Raw genomic sequence first — 23,247 nt, 5'->3', positions numbered from 1 at the left:
GAAGATAATGCTCATGATGTTGTCCATTGACAAGCTGATCAAAGATCCTTGCAAAATCTTCATCATCAGCATACTGTTCCTTCATATCATCAAGCTCATGATGATAAGGAATTGACACAGCTGAAATTTGTGGCTTCCTTGACAAAGCATCAGCCACAACATTCTTTTTGCCTTTCACATGCATAATTTGAAAATGGAACTTTGACAAAAAGTTTGCCCAACGCATATGCTTTTCTGACAACTTAGTCTGAGTTAAGAAATAACGCAATGTCTGATGATCTGTCTGGACAACGAAATCTGCCCCAAGTAGGTAGTGTTTTCAACAAGAAAGCGCATGAATCACAGCCAACAATTCTTTCTCATAGACCTGCATAGTCTTCTCTGGCCCTCGCAAGATTCTGCTTTCATAAGCCACTACCCGGCCATCTTGCATTAGCACTGCACCAATGCTATTGCCACAAGCATCACAGTGGACAACAAATGACTTCCTAAGATCTGGCAGAATGATCACTGGACTAGAAGTCATCTTTCCTTTAAGAAGATTAAAAGCTGAAATCTCTTTCTGTGTCCACTGGAAAGAGATTCCTTTCTTCTGTAAAACATGTAAAGGTGAAGCAATCTTTGCAAAATTGCGGATGAACCTCCTGTAGTAAGAACACAAACCCAAAAAGCTTCTAACATCATGGACAGTCTTCAAATCTGGCCATGTTCTAATTGCTCCAACCTTAGCAGGATCCATTCGGACACCATCCTTTGACACTATGTGCCCCAAGAACTGGATTTCTTCCAAGAAGAACTCACTCTTCTTGCCATTGATAGGCAACCTATTACTGCAAAGCTCATCAAAGACTGCTTTCAAGTGTTCTCTATGCTCCTGTTCATTCTTTGAAAAGACAATCATGTCATCAAAAAATGTACCAACAAACTGCCTGTATGGACGAAAAATCCTGTCCATCATCCTCTTGCTTAATCTAGATCTGATGGTATCCATTCTTCAAATCTATCCTGCTGAAAATTGACGCTCCTTAGCACTGGTGAGCAAAAGGGAGATGAACTTGGTTGAATCAGCCCTTTTTCTAGCGGCTCATTCACCTGGCTCAATATCTCTTTCTGTTGGGCTGCACTAACCCTATACGGAGGTCTATTTGGTGGGCTACTGCTTGGCACCAAATCTATTGCATGATCCTCAGACCTCTCTGGTGGCAACTGTGATGGTAATGAGTCAGAAAAACAATCACTGAACTAAGACAAGAAAGCAGACTTGTCTCTATCTAACATAGAAAAATTTGACTCATCATTATCCTTGACATCACGTGCAAAAATCAAGTACGTAGAAAGATGATTCTTTATTACAGATGTAATGGCAGAAGCCGATACAACAGGTACAGACTCTCCTTTAAGCTTCACATCAAGCACATGAGTCTTTCCCCTATGTTCCAAAGTCAGTGTCTTGTTAAAGGCATCCAACACACCATGCTTTCTGTACATCCATGGCATTCCCAACAAGACATCACAACCTTCAAGTGGCATGATATAAAATTCTTCTGCATCAACATAAGACTGTACATGAAGATGCAGCTTTCTAAGAATGGGTGTCACAGACTCTGAGTGACTAGGACATGCCAACCCTGCCTCTGCTGTGTAGCCCATCTCAACTGCTCTGATGCCCAAAGTAGAAGCCAACTTTGGTGAGATAAAGTTTGCCTTAGCTCCAGGATCAAAGAAAATAAGTACATGTTGATCCCTAACTTTACCCCAAGCTCTGCAAAGCTCATTAGCATCCGAGTGTGGCTTGTCTCCCAGCATATCTGGCACTAAACCTGCTGAAGGTTTGGGCTTCTTTCCTTTCTTGTCCTCTTTATCATCATCAGCTGATCTCTTATTCTTGTCCGGGCAGTTAGACGCAATATGACCAGTCTGCTCACAGATAAAGCATTTCCTCTCAGCCATTAAAGCCTTTCTCTCTTCAAGAGACTTGCGCACAAAAGGTTTCTTCTGGTCCTTTGACTGTCCCCAAAACCAGCCAAGTCCTTTGGGGCAACCTTCTAAGGTCCGGAAAGTGGTAGCTTTCCGGACCTTAGAAGGCTCTGTAAAGTTCCCTCTGCAAATGCGGCATCAAACTGCTGTAAGAAAGAGAGAGCCTTAGTCCTATCTTCAAACCCTCGAAAGATATCAAACTGTACGGTTGCACCCCCTTCCTTGTATGGCTTTGGCTTTTCATGAGCCATCAAGGGATCCATAGGATATGCCTGTAACATAGGAACACTAACAGATGGCATGGAAGTTGCTGGACCACTGACTATAGGGCTTGTAGACACAATACTTGCTTGCTGATTTTGATAACCAGCCATACCAAAAGTGCCCTGTGGCATGCCAAAACTGCCCTGTTTAATGCTGCCCCCAAAACCACTTGATTGTCCCAACAATAATGCATTTCCTGTGGTGGCATTCTCAATTAACTGAGTCAAAGTGGTGACCTTTGTCTTTGTACAATAATTCCGAAGTTCCTTGGGCTGCCCACCGCAATATTTCTCTATCTGCTGGGTTAATGGCACAACCCTGTAAGAAGTGACTGGAAGCAAAGCCTTCCAAAACTTCTTGTTATAATCTTCCAGATCCTTGCATTTAGATGCATCCAAATTGTGCCGAGCTGACATAACATCGATCTCAAATTCATTGGTCAACCAAGCAGAAGCAAATACTTGCTTAAAGCAAGTCCAAGTGGTAGGAGCTTGTCCTTGCATCAACAATGTACTCCACCACTGACTAGCATTATCCTTAAGAAAAGTGGCAGCTTTCCGGACCTTAGAAGGCTCTGTAAAGTTCCCTCCTGCAAATGCGGCATCAAACTGTTGTAAGAAAGAGAGAGCCTTAGTCCTATCTTCAAACCCTCGAAAGATATCAAACTGTACGGCTGCACCCCCTTCCTTCTATGGCTTTGGCTTTTCATGAGCCATCAAGGGATCCATAGGATATGCCTGTAACATAGGAACACTAACAGATGGCATGGAAGTTGCTGGACCACTGACTACAGGGCTTGTAGACACAATACTTGCTTGCTGATTTTGATAACCAGCCATACCAAAAGTGCCCTGTGGCATGCCAAAACTGCCCTGAACACCTTGAAATCCAGGCTGCATGCCTATATTGCCATACATGGGGTTTGGCATAAAACCCTATGTACCCCCAAACATTGTTCCTGGTACATAAATCTGGTTTCCAGGTGCATAACCAGCCATACTCTGAAATACAGATCCACCTCCAAAGTACCCAGGATGTACAAGGTCGGTGGGAAAACTTGTGGTAAAGCCTGAAAACTGCTTCCCTGTCCATTTAAACCAACATTTGGCTGCTGTAAAGTGGCAAGCTGAACTGGCAATGCCCTGTGTAACTAGCGTTTCCGCCACCTGTTCCTGGACAGTCGGAACCAATCTTGGAGTCTCCATTGACTCCGCAAGCTGCCTTGGTGTTTCCATTGAATTTGCAGCATGCTTACCCTTATCCTGGACCTCTACTGGATCCGAACTCTTTGCAAATTGCCCAACTTGCTGTGAAGGAAGGGAGGGCTGCAAAAATGCCAAAAACCTCGGATTCTGCATCACTTGAGTAAACATACTCACAGCAGCAACTAACGGAGTCGTGAAAGTGTCTTCATCCATAGAAGAAGCCATAGGAACTTGTGGCTCAACCATAACAGGAGGAGTAACAAACTGTGGAGGTCTAGAAGACTCTCCCACCTCATGAACAACAGGGATCTCCTGTGCTGAAGACGCTTCCTCTCTGGTGTCTTCCTTTCTATCAGCCATAATGCACAATTCTGTGTCTTACACCCAAACAAACCCTGGCTCACTCTTTAGGGAAAAAGTGATTCGGTCCCGGCAACGGAACCATGTAACCGGCCTGTTCACTGGGAAGGGTGGTAGTGTACAACCAAAATAAATAAATGCTTTCACCCAATTTAACAGTCGTCCACTTTACCTGAACTTAAAGACACAGAATCAAGAAGAAACACAGGAAGCTAGAATGCTCCTGTTGCCACACAGACACCCTGTTGGCCCCTAAGTTAGGTGCCCCTTGCGGTATTTCTTTATCTTTAGAAAGAGAGAAAGTACAATGGGCTGTCTTTCACCTATTCTGGGTGAAATTGGACAGTATAACAGTACAATTACTGACCCAAAACAAGCCAACCAGGAGGGGAAACTCTATCCAAGTCTGAATCTTCTGGTTGGAGTGCAGAATTGACCATTTCAGCCTGCTGTATTTACTGGTTCAGACCTGTTCTGACACCTGTTTACAACTCATACTGTTCCCTGGACTGTTCAGTCCACTGTAATTACTGGTTCAGACACCTGTTTTCAACTCTTACTGTTCCCTGCACTGTCCTGCATCATTTGGGCCAAATGCCCCTTGATTCTGGCATCAATTGGGCTCTGAAATAACCTCTGAACAGTCCAAAAACAGTACTGATTCAGTGCTGTTTCAGACACTTACTTGGTGAGGTTACCACCCTCACCTGTCCTTGCTGGGAACTGCAAACAACTGCTCCTGTTCCTGAAGAAAGGAGGCTCTTGCTTCATGCAAAAACAACATATTCCACACAGCTGTACCTGAATTAGAAGAAAGGCCCTTGATTCTGCAGCATAACCATACTGTCAGGGAGAGAGAGAGCGAGTAGGAAGCAAGTTCAGCCGTTTGTGCATCATAGACAAGGTAGACCAGCTCTCAAGAGCTCTCCATCTGCAGCAATCCATCTCCCTTTCACAAAAATGATCCCCCCATGCATTGAAACTCGTTTTTGTGCTGCCCTCTCTCTCTCTTTTGGGAATTTATGCCCAAATTGTGACACATGGCATACATGTAACAATTTTCCTGTTTAAACCTTTCGGTCTAAAATTCTCCATCCTCGGTTCAAAATTTGACCTCAGCACAGACTAGAGGATTAATCCTCGTACAAAAACGAAGATAATGACGCGAACAGATTCTGGGGTCCAAAAATAGTAACTCCCTAAATTTTAGGAGTTGCTTCCATTGTATCCCACTAGTCTTCTGACCATATTTGCAGACTATGGCTACATCCAAATCTGTAATGTAGCTCAACTGAAAGTGAATTTCCACTGATGACCCCACATGGACTAATCTCTTGAAGATTTGTCCATCTTCACTTTGAAATAGTCTCTTCCAGGCTAGTTCTTCAACACACTTGTCCATATACACTTTTACAAGTCTCTTCCAGACTTATACTGGACCTTAACTGTCCAGTCTTGACTCACTAGACATTCTTGTCCGTTTCACAAACTGGCCATGCAACTCAGGCGTTTAGATTTCAAGAGAGCTCCTTCCAAAAAGAAAAACCAAATAAAATATGTAATAAAGAAATCAACAAAAAGGTAATAGTTGCCACAGTCTTGCGACATAGGCCCTTAATTTTGAGCACGTATCTCGAGGTAGTTGTGCCAAATCCTAATTTTTGTTGTAAGTTGGGTTTTACAGTAAAGATTAATCAAAATTTTCACCTGTAATGATTCAAATGGTTGGATTTTACTGAGATAACTTGAGAGATGGCTTGAGGGTAAGAGAGAATGTTGAAGAGAGACAATTCAGACTTCCATCACGAGAAAATTGAAGAAATCAGCTGTTGTTGAGTCTAGACAGTTATGAAAGTTGCCTCCAGTGATGGAACACTCCAAATATGATGTTGTGTAGTTCAAATAACCCTCAAACAACTGTCATGTGGTGTTGTAGTCTCTTTTGGGCATGCCACTAGCTCATGGAGGGTCTCCTATTGGTTGGAAATGGCTTGCCATGTCACCAGGTGGTGATACTTTTTACAGTTGCTTTTCTTATTTACTTATATAAATATTTTATTTTTCTTTTCTTTTGTTGTTGTTGCTTTTTACCCCCAGAGTTCTCTTGGAATAAGCGGGATCTTTGCATGGCCAGAAGAGGCAGCCATTGGGACAAATTGGACTAATGGTTTGTCTGAGCCTTAGGACCAGTTCCATATTGAATGGGCACTGAAGAATAGAATGCCAGCGGTTTGGGACTGTGTGCTTAGGCACTGGGGATGGTGCAAGACAATGAGCCTGGCCAAGATAGAAGATGCATATGTGAGAATGCTCATGGAATAAAAGTCACTGTAACTGAGCCACATTACACTTTTGATGTGGTCGCAATGATAAAAGTTGCACAGAACAACTTGAGGAATGCAGGGGTCACCATCCCTAAAATTTAGGGAGTTACTATTTTTGGACCTCAGAATCTGTTTGCGTCATTGTCTTCGTTTTTACACGAGGATTAATTCTCTATTTGTGCCGAGGTCAAAATTTGCATCGAACATGGAGAATTTTAGACCGGAAGGTTTAAACGGGAAAATTGTTACATGTATACCATGTGGCACAAATTCCCAAAAGAGAGAGAGGGAGCATTAAAAAAAACGTAATAGGCATAAGGGGCAGATGGGAGAATGAAGTTTGGAGGAGCTGAGGGCAGATTGCTGCAAGAAAACCAGCCATGGAGAGTACTTCTACGTCTCTGACTCAAGCACGGAGGTGGAGCTTGCTCCCTCTGATCACCTCTCTTTCTATTCTCAGAAGAAATGCTTTGCATGATGGATTGATTCCATCGAAGAACAGTGAACTCTGCACACGCTGAATTGTAAGAACAATGAACTCTGCTCATGCTGAATAAGAACAGTGAACTCTGTTCATGCTGAATTAGAACAGTGAACTCTGCACATGCTGAATCGTAAGGACAGTGAACTCTGCTCATGCTGAATAAGAGCAGTGAACTCTGCACATGCTGAATCATAAGAAATAGTGAACTCTGTTCATGCTGAATAAGAACAATGAACTCTGCACATGCTGAATCGTAAGAACAGTGAACTCCGCTCGCGCTGAATAAGAATAGTGAACTTTGCTCATGCTGAATAAGAACAGTGAACTCTGCACATGCTGAATCGTAAGAACAGTGAACTCTGCTCAGTGAACTCTGCACATGCTGAACAGTAAGAATAGTGTGCTGGACAGTAAGAACAGTGAATTCTGCACATGCTGGACAGTAAGGGATATTGATCTGGATATGCTGTACTGTTCCTATGCAGCTGGGATTTACTTAGAAGAGATGAAAACCAACTGTTCACAGGTTATGTATTTTGGAACATTACCATTTTTGTAATTTTCTATCTTTTAATTGATAAAGAAATACTGAGAGGGGTGCCGGTCTTCGAGGCCAATTTGGTGTTGAGCGAGGGAGAGAGGTCTCTGTTTATGTGTGTGTATGCAAAGTCCAGGTATTAATTGAAGGAACTACTGCTTTATGTGAGTCATAGACCGGTTGCATGGTTCCATCCCTGGGATTTGAATTCTTTTCTGTAAGAATTTAAGCTCGGATAGTTTTGGGTGAAAAGGCCATACACACAGGTTTTACAGAGATTACAGGACTAGAGAGATTACAGACATGGATAAAGGCAAAGGAAAACTCCCCCATGAAGAAGAGAGTTCTTCTTCTGCTCATAGACATCGAAGAGAGAGTATTGGTGCACAGGTGTTAGCACTTTCTAGAACCGAGATTAAACCACATGATGAGGAGCAAGAACAGGAGGACTTGTTTATGGCACAACTCCTCAGTACGGTTGGCTCTTTCCAACAGTCGGTAAAGAATCCTTGGATGCAAAAATTTTTGAAGTCACATAATGAGGATTCTCAGGCTGAGTCATCACATCATACCAACCTCTAATGTGGGTGAGCATGTGGAAAAGACACCAAACATGGAGACAGGTCTAGTGCAACAAGAAGCACAAGCACAGGATTAGGGAGTGAATGGTCAAGGCAGTTATGCACAAGTGGCACAGTAGACTATTCCTCCTCAGTTTGCTACTTATCCTGGTTACTTTGGTGGTGGGTCAGTTTTTCAAGCAATGGCTAGATTACCCACGGGTTATCAGGGATACTTGCCTAGAGGGCCACTAGGAATGATGCCTATTGAGGCAGTGAACCCACTTTATGCTAATATTGGTCTACAGCCCGGTTATTAGACTCTGCAGAGTCCTTATTTGATGCCTGGAGTACAAAATGCAGCCGCTAGTTCTTCTCAGCCTAGTGGGTATATGGCAGCTAAGACATGTGAAATGAATGTTGATAATGCACCTAAGGAACTCCCCTTTTTACAGTCACCTGTCTATGACAACTTGACACCAAAAAGTGCAAAGCCTAAAGACTATAAAGAGGGTGGTCAGGCAATAAAGTTTGAAACCTTCAGTGGTATACAAGATAAGCTGAAAGGTTTGACATTTATACAGCAGTTTGATGTAGCTTACACAGGAGGGAATTTTACTGAGACTTCTAAGGTGCGGAAGGCTGCAACTTTTTTGAAAGGTAATGCTTTGCAGTGGTGGAACATATTGTTGATGCAAGGATATGCACCTGTCACTTGGGTTCATTTCAAATAGTTGTTTGCAGCCTCATGGTTAACTAACACGTTTGAAGTAGATGTCATGACTGCATGGCATAAATTGGACGCGGCAAATTGTACGGATTTAGAAGAGTATAATAAGAAATTTTGGGAAGCACTTTTTCCCGTGAGTTCTTACAGGACAATGCCCATGTCAGAACAAATTGAAAAGTACTGTTGCGGTTTGCCAGAAGCCATCAGGGATTATTGTACCAAGACTAGGGTTACAAATATGGTACAGTTAATTGAAAATACTGGTGTGGCAAATGCATTGTTGAAAGGAAAAGCTGACAGCTTTAAAGGCATTGAAAAGAAGGATTCTCAGTTTAAGCGGGATCCTGGCAAGAAGAAGTAGCAAGTTCTAGAAAGGACCAATTTTACAAAGAAGTCTTTTTGGAAGAAAAGATTCCAGCAGCAACCTCAGACTTCTTTTAAACAGGGTAAAGGACAAAAGAGGCCACTTTTTGGCAAATCATTTGAAGAAAGAAAGGCTTTAATGATGACTGGAAAATGCTTTATTTGTGAACAGAAAGGCCATATTGCTTCTAAGTGCCCACAACAATTTTCTAAAGATGCGGAGGATAAAGATGCGCCAAGTAAAAAGAAGCCCAGCATTGGCTTAGTGCCTGATATGGTGGGAGATTAATCAGTTGATGATGCTACAGAACTGTGCAGAGCTTGGGGAAAGATCAGAGATTCCACAGTGCCTATTTTCTTTGATCCTAGAGCTCGTGTAAACTTCATCTCACCAGCATTGGCAGCTAAATTGGGTATACGTCCCGAGGAAATGGGACCAATTGGACAGGTTGATTTGGCATGCCCAGGACATACTAAACTTGTCACTCCCATTCTTGGCAAACTTCATATGCATATTCAGAGCTATGTGGACACAGAGGAGTTCCATATTATGCCTCTAGAGGGTTGTGATGTTCTGTTGGGTATCCCATGGTGCCACAGGAAGTATGGTATCTTGGATACTTACAATAGAACGATTACTCTTGTACATAGGAGCAAGACTCATGTGTTAGATGTGAAGCTTAAAGGAGAGTCTATCCCAGTTGTTTCTGCTTCTACAATTACTTTTGTAATGAAAAATCATATTTCTGCGTACTTGGTTTTGGCAAAGCAAGTTAATGAAGTTGACAGTAATGTGTCTGTACTAGATGAAAGTAGAAGGGCTTTCTTGGATAAATTCAGTGAGACTGTTTCTCAGATTCGTTACTAGGAGAGTTACCCCCTGAGAGGCCTGAAGATCATACCATAGATCTTATTCCAAGGACTAGTCCGCCCAATAGGCCACCATACAGGGTCAGTGCAGCGCAACAGAAAGAGATTATGGCACAGGTTAATGAGCTTTTAGAGAAAGGACTAATTCAGCCCAGTAGTTCTCTGTTTTGTTCACCTGTGTTGTTAGTTCAGAAAAAGGACGGCTCTTGGCGAATGTGTATTGACTACAGAGCCTTGAATAAGAACACGATCAAGAATAGGTTTCTGATTTTGAGGATAGATGACATTCTTGATTGATTACAGGGAGTAGGAATGTTTAGCAAGATAGATTTAAAAAGTGGATACCATTAGATCAGAATCAGGCCAGAGGATATCCATAAGACTACTTTTAGAACGACATTTGGTCTCTATGAATTTTTAGTCATGCCGTTTGGATTGACCAATGCTCCTGCTATGTTTAACAAGATGATGGATAGAATTTTCCATCCTTATTGAAGTTTCGTTGGCACATTCTTTGATGATATGATTATCTTTTCAAAGAATAAAGAGGAGCATAGAAAATACTTAGTTGCAGTCTTTAATGAGCTTAAGGGTAACAGTTTGCTCATTAATGGTAAGAAGAGTGAATTCTTTTTGGAAGAGATTCACTTCCTTGGGCACATCGTTTCTAAAGATGGTATGAAGATGGATCTTGCAAAGATAGAAGCAATTGTCTCTTGGCCAGACTTGAAAACTGTTCATGATGTCCGCAGTTTTCTTGGCCTATGCTCTTACTACAGAAGATTTGTAAGACACTTTGCAGAGATTGCTTCTCCTTTACATACGCTTGAAAAGAAGGATATCAAATGGCAATGGACTGACAAAGAGAAATCAACATTTAGATGTTTGAAGGGAAAAATGACTACAGAACCAATACTTATTTTGCCAGATCTGTCTAAGCCATTTGTAGTGCAGTGTGATGCATGTGGAAACAACATTGGTATTGTATTAATGCAGAATGGCTGAGTTGTGGCATACGAGAGTAGATTGCTTTCTATCGCTGAAAGGACTTACCAAATTTATGAGAAAGAATTATTGGCTGTGATCCATGCACTCTCTAGTTGGAAGCACTATTTGCTTGGTGCTGATTTTGTAGTGCAAACGGATCATCAAACACTTAGATACTTTCTCACACAGGCTAAATTGTCAGAGAAACCATGCGTTGGGAAAATTTACTATCTATGTTTCATTTTCGGATAGTGCATGTGGAAGGCAAGAAGAATGTAATTGCAGATGCTTTATCTCGCAAACCACGTGTCAGTTGTTTCAATTCCTTATCACCATGAATTGGATGATATGAAAGAGCAGTATGTTGATGATGAAGATTTCTCTGAAATCTATGAACAGTTGATCAATGGCCAACATCATGACCATTATGTGTTCAAAGAAGGCTTTATCATGATGCATGGAAGACTATGCGTTACAAAACAGCTAAGGCCAAAAGTTTTATTAGAAAGTCATGCTCCACCATATGCAGGACATTGTGGTATTGATGCTATAGTCAAAGCAGTAGACACTTTCTTCTATTGGCCAGCCTTGAGATCTAATATTGATGCATATGTCAGATCTTGCCTTGTATGTCAAAATGTCAAATTTGATAGACAGAAGGCACCAGGGTTATTGCAACCATTGCCTATTCCAAAAAGGCCATGGGAAAGTATTGCCATGGATTTCATTTTTGATCTTCCAAGAACTTCTTTAGGGAATGATGGAATTTGGACTATCATTTGCAGATTCAGCAAATAGGCACATTTCATTCTTGTAAGGAAAAAGATTAAGTCAGAACACATGGTAAAGATATTTATGCAAAATATCTTCAAGTACCATGGAATGCCACGGTCAATTGTCAGTGATAGAGACCCAAGAATGACTAGCTTGTTTTGGAAAGTATTGTTTGAAAACATGGACACTACGCTGAAATTTTCATCTTCTTTCCATCCACAAACTGATGGACAGTCTAAAGAAGCAAATTTGACTGTTTTAGATTTATTGAAGTGTTATGTTTCAGATCATAAGACTTCTTGGGAACACTACTTGCCATTGGTTGAGTATGCATACAATAATACAGTGCACTCATCTACTGGCAAAGCACATTTTGAGATTGTGGAAGGTGGAAAGAAATTGCCTCCCATTTTGCAGACAAAAGATAACATCTTTGAAGAAGATCGTTATGTAAAAGATTGGGAAAAAGCATATAAAAAGGTCAAGTATACCCTAGAAAAGTCACAAGCTAAACAAAAAAGAGCTGTTGATAGTCATCGTCGGGAGCTCTTGTTCAAAAAGGATGATTGGGTCTTATTGCATTTTGAAAAGGTACGTTTGAGAAAACAGAAGGCTAAGGAACGTTTGTTTTCAAAGTTGAGTATGCGTTATTGACCCTTTTCAAGTCTCAGAGAAGATCAATGACGTAGCATATAGGCTGAAATTGCCAGAGAATTGGAAAATTCATAATGCATTCCATGTGAGCCTATTGAGGCCTTTTATTGGTGAAGTGCTAGAAGATTTGGTTCAAGAGGAACAGCCTGAAGTAGAGGAATTAGATGAGATTCTAGTTCTTGAGCAGATCCTGGCACATAAGGATAGGAAAGTGAAAGGTAGAGTTATTAGAAAAGTTTTGGTGAAGTTCAAGAACTATTCACCAATGGATGCTAAATGGATGGAAGAGGCTGAATTGGCAAATTCGCCTTAGTTATTGCAACTTTACCGAGAAGCTTTCTTACTGGAATCTACAGTGACTTAGAATGCTTTTTGAAGCAAAATGTACATTTTCTATTGTACAGTTGAATATTGTATCTCATTGAATAATGCATAATGTATGGCTTACATTTAGCATTAACATGTGTATCATTGAATGAAATCTCAATGCTTTGAAGTTGTATTTGTTACACTTTAGTTGAATGAATATGCATGTTGTGACACTAATAGTTCGCGCATACATGCTATGGCCTTGTGTTGCATCCAGAAACATGTATATTAGAAAGGCTCCTAATAATCATAGTTGGATACAGGATGTAATCCTTCATCTATGTGAGATTTGAACTTGCGGTGACACAAATGGTAGTGGGGAAACTCCTACCATCGCCCCGTGTCATCTGTTAGCAAGTGATACATGCGATGAGGGGGGTATGTCACCAGGTGATGATACTTTTTACAGCTATTTTTTTTATTTACTTATATAAATATTTTATTTTTCTTTTCTTTTGTTGATGTTGCTTTTTACCCCCAGAGTTCTCTTAGAATAAGCGGGATCTTTGGATGGCCAGAAGAGGTAGCCATTGGGACAAATTGGACTAATGGTTTGTCTGAGCCTTAAGACCAATTCCATATTGAATGGGCACTAAAGAATAGAATGCCAGTGGTTTGGGCCTGTGTGCTTAACCATTGGAGATGGTGCAGGACAATGAACCTGGCCAAGATAGAAGATGCACATGTGAGAATGCTGACGGAATAAAAGTCACTGTAACTGAGTCACATTACACTTTTGATGTGGTTGCAATGATAAAAGTTGCACAAAACAACTTGAGGAATGCAAGGGTCACCATCCATAAAATTTAGGCAGTTACTATTTTTGGACCCCAGAATCTGTTCGTGTCATTGTCTTTTTTTTTACACGAAGATTAATTCTCTGATCTGTGCCGAGGTCAAATTTTGCATCGAACATGGAGAATGTTAGACCGGAAGGTTTAGACGGGAAAATTGTTACATGCCATGTGGCACAAATTCCCAAAAGAGAGAGAGAGCATTAAAAAAAACGTAATAGGCATAAGGGGCAGATGGGAGAATGACATTTGGAGGAGCTGAGGGCAGATTGCTACAAGAAAACTAGCCATAGAGAGTACTTCTACGTCTCTGACTTAAGCACTGAGGTAGAGCTTGCTCCCTTTGATCACCTCTCTCTCTATTCTCAAAAGAAATGCTTTGCATGATGGATTGATTCCATCGAAGAAAAGTGAACTCTGCACATGCTGAATCATAAGAACAGTGAACTCTATTCATGCTGAATCAGAACAGTGAACTCTGTACATGCTGAATCGTAAGGACAGTGAACTCTGCTCATACTGAATAAGAGCAGTGAACTCTGCACATGCTGAATCATAAGAATAGTGAACTCTGTTCATATTGAATAAGAGCAGTGAACTCTGCACATGCTGAATCATAAGAATAGTGAACTCTGTTCATACTGAATAAGAACAGTGAACTCTGCTCATGCTGAATAAGAACAATGAACTCTGCACATGCTGAATCGTAAGAACAGTGTGCTGGACAGTAAGAACAGTGAATTTTGCACATGCTGGACAGTAAGGGATGTTGATCTAGACATGCTGTACTGTTCCTATGCAACTGGGATTTACTTAGAAGAGATGAAAACCAACTGTTCACAGGTTATGTATTTTGGAACATTACCATTTTTGTAAATTTCTATCTTTTAATTGATAAAGAAATATCGAGAGGAGCGCCGGTCTTCGGGGCCAATCTGGTGTTGAGTGAGGGAGAGAGGTCTCTATTTATGTGTGTGTATGTAAAGTCCAGGTGTTAACTGAAGGAACTACCGCTTTATGTGAGTCATAGACCGGTTGCATGCCAACTGTTCTAGTAGCAATTGCAACCCCCTCTCTCTCTCTCTCTCTCTCTCTCTCTCTCTCTCTCTCTCGGCCTAAAAAACGTTTTTTCCACTTGCATGGATAAGTTTTGCCAATTGGCAGCCTTCTTATCCTATTTTCCAATATTATCTAGCTTATTAAATTAGTTTTCAGAATATTAAATTAGTTTTTAGAATGTTAAATCTGAAAATTAATTTAATAATTATTTTAGTGCCTAGAAAATAAATTTCACGAGCCAATACTTAAATTGGCTAGGCCAAATTGTCTTACAAGTATCCTTGAGCAATTATTAACTCTTGGATCGGCATTAATTCTAGTCTCTAAGGTCACCACCATTGACATTTAGTGGCCAGTAAATTGGTTTAGACCCAAGTCTGACAACATGTACCACCTAGAAGTTTAGAACATGACAAGCATAGCTTATTACAACTTTTTCTTTGGCACCAATTGATATCTCGGGGTCCTAGGTCCCACGTGATGAAATAATTGACTTGGACCTCACGTGCAAGTTACCTTTTCACATTTGATTGACTTTTAATCAAATGCTAAGCAAAGCATTACAATTTCACGCCCTTGCAACACATACAAAAAAGGTATAGGTGTTTGAATGTGGAAAACAATAATAAACAAAATGCACAAGAATGGAAGACAAAATAGTACTAAAGTTTGTCCTCACAATTTGGAGATTGGGCCACAAAGTAGAAATTCATGTGATCTTGCATCACTTGACCTATAGAAAAGACAAAAATGCGCTCATGCCTTAATCGAGAAGCACACCAACATGCCCAAGCTATGCACATTGGCAGACAAAGCTTCTGCTTGACAGATTGTTATTCTTTTCTTTACAAAACTGCTAAGGGGCATATATAACTTATTCCCACTTGGGATTGTAGGCACTGTTTTGGTGCGCTTCAGCATTTGCCTCTCGACAATGGAATCTTTCTACTGTGGCAATGATGATGGCATCTTCCTCTTTGGCAATCCTGACCTGGTGATCATGTTTCAGACATATTGTCTGTCTCTGCACATATCTTAGCTAGGGTTGCTTGCAAATCAGCTCCAATGGTTAACCCTGCCTCACCTTCCCTACCACATTGCACTAGCGATGGTGTCAAGCCATCTTAGACTTTAGAGTATTCCAACTTTGTTACGCTAGCATGCTGGAGTTTTTCTACATAAAAGCATGTGAAAGCAAGATAAAAAGTTGAATTCATGACTTAAAAGAGAAGTTTAAGTGTGACATATTTCAGTCACCTATTGCCTGTGTGAAGCTAGTGAGGTTCTTGCAGGCTTTTCATGTACAGATACATATGTTTCTTTTTTTGTACCTGAAATAAACATGGCAGATATTAAATGCAAAGCATCATTGCAAAATAACGAACATAATCACATGTGCATCTCCTTATCATCACTCTGTTCTTCATTATGACCTTTGAAAAGTAGGCCACTGTGATTTGCATAGCCCTTGTAGCGATGTCATGCTTGCACTGGGGTGCCACAAGCACTCCATATTGCCTGCAAGCACAAGCAAAGTAGAGCATGTGGTATATGTGGCAACAGGGCAAGGAAATTTCTCATATTTGGCACCAAGAAAAGCAAAATATGTGACAATTCATTCTTGCTATGTAGCATAAATAGCCTATGGACAAAAGAGACAGACTCTTACAGCCATATAGAGCAAACAGGTAGCTATTCATCTTTGCCAACCAGCTATATATCTCTATTTTAGCTATTTAGCAGTTAAACCCAAATGTAACATAAGCGACAATCCCCTCTAGCTATACAGCACAGTAGTGTACTGTGACAAAACAGACATGGAGTTTTAGCTACATAGCACAACTGGCCCACTCTAAGATAAAACGTGCACTCTCAGTTACATAGAACAACAGCTAGCTATGCAACACAAATACTCAGATTTATATCTCTCTCTCTTAGCTACATAGCACATTCAGATCAGATATAAATATAACATATGACACATTTCATCTATTATATAGCATTTGAAATCATTCACATAAACATCATATGCACAAATATACTTGGCATATACCAGAGAAGGTATGCAATCAAGTTATATACACAAATCAGCGAATACACTAAGACATATACCAATAGGGGAATAGGGTAATACATAGTCATGATAATGTAGGCACAATTACATGCCATATCTTAGCAATTGTAACCATGTCCTGTAATTCAATGATCTCCTCTGCAGCTGATGCACGCTTCTTTTCCATCGAGCCCAAAAGCTGTTGCTGATCAGATTCTGAGCTCAACTGCATTACTTCCTGATTTTGGCAGGCTAAAGTGCCCTAGTCCATGACTTCTGACCCTTGACCCTATGCATATTCCTCACACAAATCTTGAACCAAGCAGCTTGCACTTGACAAAGAGATCTTGAATTCTGTCAGACTCTCCTGAGCTCTATCCTTCATCTTCGGCAGCAACTTCATTTCAGCAGCATCAAATTGTGCTGGCGTATCCTTAGACTGGCACACTTAACCTCAACTGCCCATTGGATTGGATTACTATCTCTCACATATGTTCCTCCCACCTCTTTCTTTTGTTTTCAAATAATGCCATTCCTCCAAAATTTTCATTGCCCTCTCTGCAAAATGGCTACATGATATAATATAGTCTTTATGGTTTCCCCTTTGCCAGCTGCAGTACAAATTTCCACGGCAAAAACCTTAGCAAAATGTTGCCCAATCTCATACATGAAGGGCACTTCCTACCAAGGGTTTCTAAAATGGGAGGTAAGAAATGGGTTCCATAGGTTCTATGTGACTTTTGTAACATGTTAAAAATGGGTTTAATTCACGATTGGGAAAAACTATAAAACATAATACATAGATAAAATGTGGCTCATGCAATGCAGCAAACACAGATTCATTATCATTCATGATTCTATGCAATGCAAACTAACTTGCAAGATAGCATAAATATCTACTTGCATCATAGTCCATTATCTATGACCAACATTAAACTTAACTAGAGAAGCAGCCATAGAAGTGACGTGTATCATGGACAACAACTTGAACGAATTCCTGCAATCAATGTCAATATCCGTGTTAGTTTTTATATGAATCCATGGTAGATGTTGATTACAAAAGTTCAAACACATTATTAGGGTAGGGCTTCTAAAGTTTAAAATGTGTGTGTCATACGTCTATGAAATGTCCAGGTATGGATTAAGTTTCCTGAACTTATGAAATACATTTCTTGGCAACTATGGCAGCAATGCCTCTGTAAATTCATGCATGACATAGTCGGCCTTCACCTTCTTAGTGCTCCTAGGAGCTGCCATTAGGCAAGGAAACACTCGAGCCCATTATCATTACTTACATGCAATGATCTTGGATCAACCCCTCCAATGACAGTCCATGATCCTCATGAAATTCATTTGCATATTGACAAAATTGTGTTTGCTAGTCTATTTATAATCTAAACACACTCCCACAAATTAGGCGTTGCTAAACTCATACCATTCAACCATAAAAATAAACTCTGTTTCTTGTAACTGCGTACCTAACATAATCCACCATTCAATCACCACTGTGGTTGCTTGTTTGATTTCTTTTTCAATTCTAAGAAAAAGAATTTAAATTGTCTACTTTGTCTCTAGCCAAACACTTGGAATGATTGCATCAGTTCAACAAGTTTCTGATAAATCATACAACACAGACAACCATAATCACTTCAAACCGAATTTAATATTACTAATTGGATGAACTTTGATATTGCATTGCATCGACCTTAGTCCCCAGACTTTCCTTGCTGGAGATAATAATGAAACATCAACTTCTCATGCTTCTGACTTTTTTGGAAGCCATAATGTATATACACATATATATACAGTTTGTGAGAGGCTTTACAATAGTTAATGTATATACAGGAACAAATGCCACTGTTACAATTTTTACACAGCATGCTGTACAACACGTTCCATAATCTAATTCAGAGGAACATCTCTTGGATAGTCTGCAGGATACTTTTCAGCTACAGACTGGACATTTCTCTGTTGCTCTCTCAGGTTTGAAGGCATGGAGTCATATACATCTTCAAAGAGTTGAGTTAAGCTAGGTTTGTTCCTTAGCTCAGCAGTCCTCAGAGCTGTCAGCATCTACACTCAACAAAAAAATTCAAAAAGTCATAACAGCAATAATCAATGAACTGCACGAAAAGTACTTCACCAGAAGTTTAAATACAAGTAAAAACAATGCAATGATCGTGATATGTACAGCCCCAAAGTTAATAGCTCTTAAGATGAAAAGATTGGGTTTGAGAACAGTGCAAGCCACTATGATTCCTTACTGGTCTAAGGTTTATTCCTTTTACTGTATTTGCCAGTAGTTTCAGATTCCTAGGAATTACAGATTGATTTAGACTAGGTTGGATGAAAGATATTGACAGTGCACTCCATTGGCAGGATTAGGGGGCTTGGCTCTCTAGTTGGACTAAGCTTTTCTTTTGTTGCATTGTGAGGACCTTTTGACATGTTCTACTAATGTGTATCATAAATTGGTACATGATAAGATGGCCAACTGAAAAGCAAACAATGTTCGATCATGCAGGGAGATCATGCAGGGAGATTGCTATAACAGCAAACCAGCATATCAGGCATCATACTTGGCTTCTGATTTCTTCTCGAAAATCCTTTTCTTGCTCATCAGTCCACCAACCCTTGCTGTCAATCCATGCTTTCAGCCTTGTAACAGGGTTGCACCTGGTCCGCCAGTACTCTATCTCATCCTTCACACGATACTTTGAGGAATCATCTGAAGTTGAGTGATGGCCAACACGGTATGTGAGTGCCTACAAAACATACAATGGTAAAATTGATCACTAGGAACAGACTTGTGTAATATGTATTACCCCTCAAATAAATAATGCTACTCAATTACCTCTATCAGAATGGGTCTACATTCCTGCACTGCCATTTCTCGAGCCGTCTTGACAGCAAGATAGACAGCGAGAGCATCATTTCCATCCACACAAATACTGCGAACCCCATAGCCTTGACCCTTGACAGCCACTCCATTACCTGCACAATGTATCAATGATTCACTACCCCACAATTAAAAACTAACCAAAAGGGCTAAGTGTGAAAATTACTTCTGAATTGCTCTGAACTTGGAGTGCTGATTGCCCATCCATTATTTCGACAAATAAACAAGGTTGGTGTCTCTAACACTGCAGCAAAGTTCAGAGCAGCATGGAAGTCACCCTGCAGCATTTGCAAAAACGACCGTTAGTTTTACTAGCATAATCAACCAAACCATTATCCAACAACAAAGCACGCATTAGCAGCAAGCTAATAGTTGCATACCTCACTAGTTCCTCCATCACCAAAGTAAGTGACCGCACAAGCTGCTTCTTTGTTCATTTTCAAAGAATAAGCAGCTCCTACAGCCTGGGGGACTTGAGTCCTATAATAGTAATCTTCCTTATGGTATACTGAACTGATCTACTAGAACTGACAAAAAAAGTTCAAACAAACATAATTTCAAAAAAGTTTATCTTACGCTATGGGTGATGAAATTGTGAAGTAGTTAAGTTGTTTGCTTCCATAATGCACAGGCATCTGCCGTCCCTTTCCTAGATCACAATCATTTCCATAGCACTGGTGTGCAAATTGCTGAAGTGTAAATCCACGCCACATAAGTACACCTGGCTCACGGTACTAAAGTTCCATAAAACATTGAACAATCAGATACAATAATCATCCATACATAATTGAAATTTGAGATAAAAACATAATAAAAGGTGGCACTTCGTAATACCTGAGAAAATACAACATCTTTGCCACTAAGGGCAGCAGCTGAAGCTATATTGATAGCCTCTTCTCCAATTGTTGTCACATAAAAAGATATTCTACCTTGCCTCTGCGCCTCGTAGAAAATGGTGTCCATTACCTGCAGGGTAACCATTTTGTGGTACATCTCCAAACACAGCTGCTGATCAAACTACAACCAGCATAAACAATCAAAGGACCAATTAACTGTCAGAAAAAAAACGCATTAAATTGTTCAAGTTCAGTTTATGAAGTTTCAATTGAAACCTTCCCATGATGTACACTACCATACCTCACCTCAGTAACATGTGAATGGTGGCAAGCTCGGCCATCTTCTGTAAGGAGTCTAAAGCATGCAATACTCTCATCCACGTTCTCAGGGATGAAGTTCAGCTGAGGAGAATAGTGTACTTTTGAAGTTGTAAAGCTAGAGATCTGCAATATAACGTGAAAAAAGGTAAGAAACAATTAATAAGTCAGACCATGAATTCAGAAATCAGAGAATCACGTAAGTACAGTGACATCCCCTGTTCTACGACACTAGGACCTAAAAAGCATCTGTGATCTGTGGAGGGAAATAATGTGCCGATTAGCAATGAAATGAAGATACCAGTGTCCATATAATGCGTCGCACATTTCAGGATACTTGGCTAGCTAACTTATCAACTAGAACCTGTCTCGAGCAAAAAATTTCTGATTTTTTAAACCAATAGAGGACTTGTCTATATGAATATGAATGTATCGGGAAGGCACCATGACACTCTTTGATTAGTAGGGGCACTTGTCTTTAGATTTGTTTCCACAATCCCGCCAAAATTATCATTCGAAGGGCCAACTGTTTTAATTGAGGCGTTATACTAAACGAAACGTATACTTGATTTACAACCTAGAGAATAGGCAATACAAGGTCTTAAACTCAAAGGTGTTTATAGAACTCACCTCAGGTTCATCAGCTGTAACTCTCTCTGGGTTTGAGCTCAAGTGTTTACAAAGCTGAGGCCAAACTAGTTGCTGTGCGGCACAGGCCGACATCCTGTAATTGGGGCTACCCAAAAATCTTCTGTGTACTCCATGGGCAATCTCCTTTGATTTGATGTAACTCTTGGGACAAGCACCCAAATTAGATTTAGATTGCTTATAAGCACCTGTCAGCAACGTACTGCTAAGCATCCGGGCTCCCTTAAAGCGCCTGTAATCCATCAATCACGTAAGAGTACACAGTCCTGAAGTCTGATTGAAGGCTGGAATGAATGGTCGCTTGAACGATCGGTCCCTGCTTGAAATGATAAAAAAAATGTTCAGAATCACTGGTAATCTACCCCTGATTGAAGAAAAATCACAGCAGAGTGATCCTCACTGATCAATTCTCAATGACAGAACAAGAGTTGAGTCTGTTTTTTGATGACCCAAGAAGGAGTGAGCCTCTGCAAAGAAATTTGAGTCTGGTTTGGGATGATCCAAGAAGCAAGCAGCCTATGCAGAAGCTGAATTTTGAAGCATTCAAGGGGGAGGCTGCAGGACCTATGATACAGATGATGAGAGAGGCAATTAGTTACAGATAAGCCACTTAAAGAAAGAGGGCCGATGAATCTTTGCGATTGCGTTTGCAATAGAGAAGCGCTCCAATACGAACGATATCGATTAACGACTGGAATCTGAAATATTTTTGGTGAGAAACAGGAGATCCATCTATTTTGATTCTACATATGTGGGGTGCCAGAGTTTGATAGATATCGCCGTCGGCCACGTAAGGGTGCAAATCAACAAATAATCAATGACAATTCATGTGTCTGATTGCGTCATGAATGAAAGCTCCTACTCGCTTCAACGATTTAGGGTGGGTTCACACTTGCACGGTGGACAAAAGGGTAAAAAATCCCCTTTTCCACCCATCTACAAGGATTTCCCAAGAGTTGTCCGCCATCTCATTCACATTAGTGGTGGACAAGGAAAGGAGCCAAAGAGAAGACATGGCATGAAGCAGAAGTATCCGTGCTGGGCAGGCCGGAAGAGAGGAGCAAAAACTTGGTCATGACGTGTCAAAAAAGGCCCCAAATTTTTTTGGCCTTCCACCATGTGTGTGAACATACAGTTTTCCATGTTGAAATTTGATTGGCCATCTGTATTTGGGATGCTTGTTTGTGTGCCGGGTCTGAACCCACCCTTAATCATCCCACTTGCATTTTGATTGAGCCCCCCTCGGCCTATTTAGGAAGCGGTCACGCGCGCACACTTTTATGTGGTTGATGTGGCACCTATCCCTTTGGCGTCATCAATGGTGACACAGTTGGCAGCATAGCCCATCTCGACACCTAAATAATGAATGGTTGCCCCTCTTGACACCTAAAGAACAAATGGTTGCAATCTTCTTGCCATCTCATCATGTTATGCCACTTTTTCTCTCCCCTTGCCCATCATGATATATTTATCTTTTACATGCTGCACAACAAACAATGGGCTATATGTTGTGTAAAAGCCCACCAATCTTAAGGCTTTTATAGTGGATTATCTTTCTTGTTTGCAATTTGGCCTACATTATCAAAAGCTATTGCTAGGTGCACTTCATGTAGCTTGCATCATTGTAGAACTCACAAGGTTGGCACTTCACTCTTCAAGACAATGTTCACCTTAGCATATACATACACTCAATGCGGTTAAACATTGAGAAATGTTTTAGGGGGATAAGGATGAGCATGTTTTAAGAGATTTAGGGGGGAGTGTGTGAGGCAGTTTGAGAAGGAAAGAATTTATGCTTGTACCAAGGTTGGCTATGCATGCTTTCAATGCAACTAAAGGGAAACTAATGGCATAGTTCGCACACCATCATGTTGCACTTTGTGGAATGTATGTTTAACATTTACATAATATACCCACAAATTATTCACATTTATTAGACCTTGTTGTGGGTATATATTTGTGTGTACATTACAACTCCACACACACACACACACACACACACACACACACACACTCTCTCTCTCTCTCTCTCTCTCTCTCTCTCTCTCTCTCTCTCTCTCTCTCTCTTAAAATATCTAACTATTTAGTTCAGGTTGCCAATCTTGCGTTAGTGTTATTTTTGTTAGTAGTTACTCCTATTTAAAAGAAAGATGAACATACTATATACTTGAGATAAGCAGC

At 40.5% G+C, this 23,247-nt stretch overlaps 1 protein-coding gene, 1 long non-coding RNA gene and 1 pseudogene across 2 annotated transcripts in view; 2 read left to right on the top strand and 1 right to left on the bottom strand.

Moving 5' to 3' along the window:
* Positions 1-19,015, top strand: part of LOC148029281 (uncharacterized) — a 42,039-nt gene extending 23,024 nt beyond the window's left edge. The window contains exons 2-3 of the long non-coding RNA XR_015692401.1: positions 16,977-17,071; positions 18,903-19,015. This is a non-coding gene — a long non-coding RNA (uncharacterized LOC148029281). The remainder of the gene's footprint in view (positions 1-16,976; positions 17,072-18,902) is intronic.
* Positions 7,742-9,673, top strand: LOC148029282 (uncharacterized; annotated as a pseudogene).
* Positions 18,021-21,816, bottom strand: LOC148029280 (2-oxoisovalerate dehydrogenase subunit alpha 2, mitochondrial-like). The gene is made up of 10 exons (XM_087688043.1): positions 21,467-21,816; positions 21,049-21,382; positions 20,407-20,544; positions 20,099-20,281; positions 19,841-19,998; positions 19,645-19,744; positions 19,431-19,542; positions 19,220-19,359; positions 18,945-19,130; positions 18,021-18,438 (listed from the first exon to the last, which is right to left on the bottom strand). The coding sequence occupies exons 2-10, from the start codon at positions 21,307-21,309 to the stop codon at positions 18,268-18,270; spliced, it is 1,449 nt and encodes a 482-aa protein (XP_087544169.1). The 5' UTR covers positions 21,310-21,382; positions 21,467-21,816; the 3' UTR covers positions 18,021-18,267.
* Positions 21,817-23,247: the final 1,431 nt, after the last annotated feature.

Source organism: Lygodium microphyllum, chromosome 11 (genome assembly GCF_053477565.2).
Source record: "Lygodium microphyllum isolate KBCC chromosome 11, Lygodium_microphyllum_v1.1.10, whole genome shotgun sequence".
Classification (NCBI taxonomy): domain Eukaryota; kingdom Viridiplantae; phylum Streptophyta; class Polypodiopsida; order Schizaeales; family Lygodiaceae; genus Lygodium; species Lygodium microphyllum.
The sequence above is the reverse complement of the archived record's forward strand: the minus strand, read 5'-3'. Positions and strand labels throughout refer to the sequence as shown.

Excerpts from the sequence above, each read along its gene's own strand:
- LOC148029280 (XM_087688043.1), bottom strand. The coding sequence starts at position 21,309 with ATGGATTACAGGCGCTTTAAGGGAGCCCGGATGCTTAGCAGTACGTTG. Across the intron at positions 19,543-19,644 it reads GTGATGGAGGAACTAGTGAG|GGTGACTTCCATGCTGCTCT; the intron begins GTATGCAACTAT and ends CAAATGCTGCAG. Across the intron at positions 18,439-18,944 it reads GAGAAGAAATCAGAAGCCAA|ATGCTGACAGCTCTGAGGAC; the intron begins GTATGATGCCTG and ends TGTTGAGTGTAG.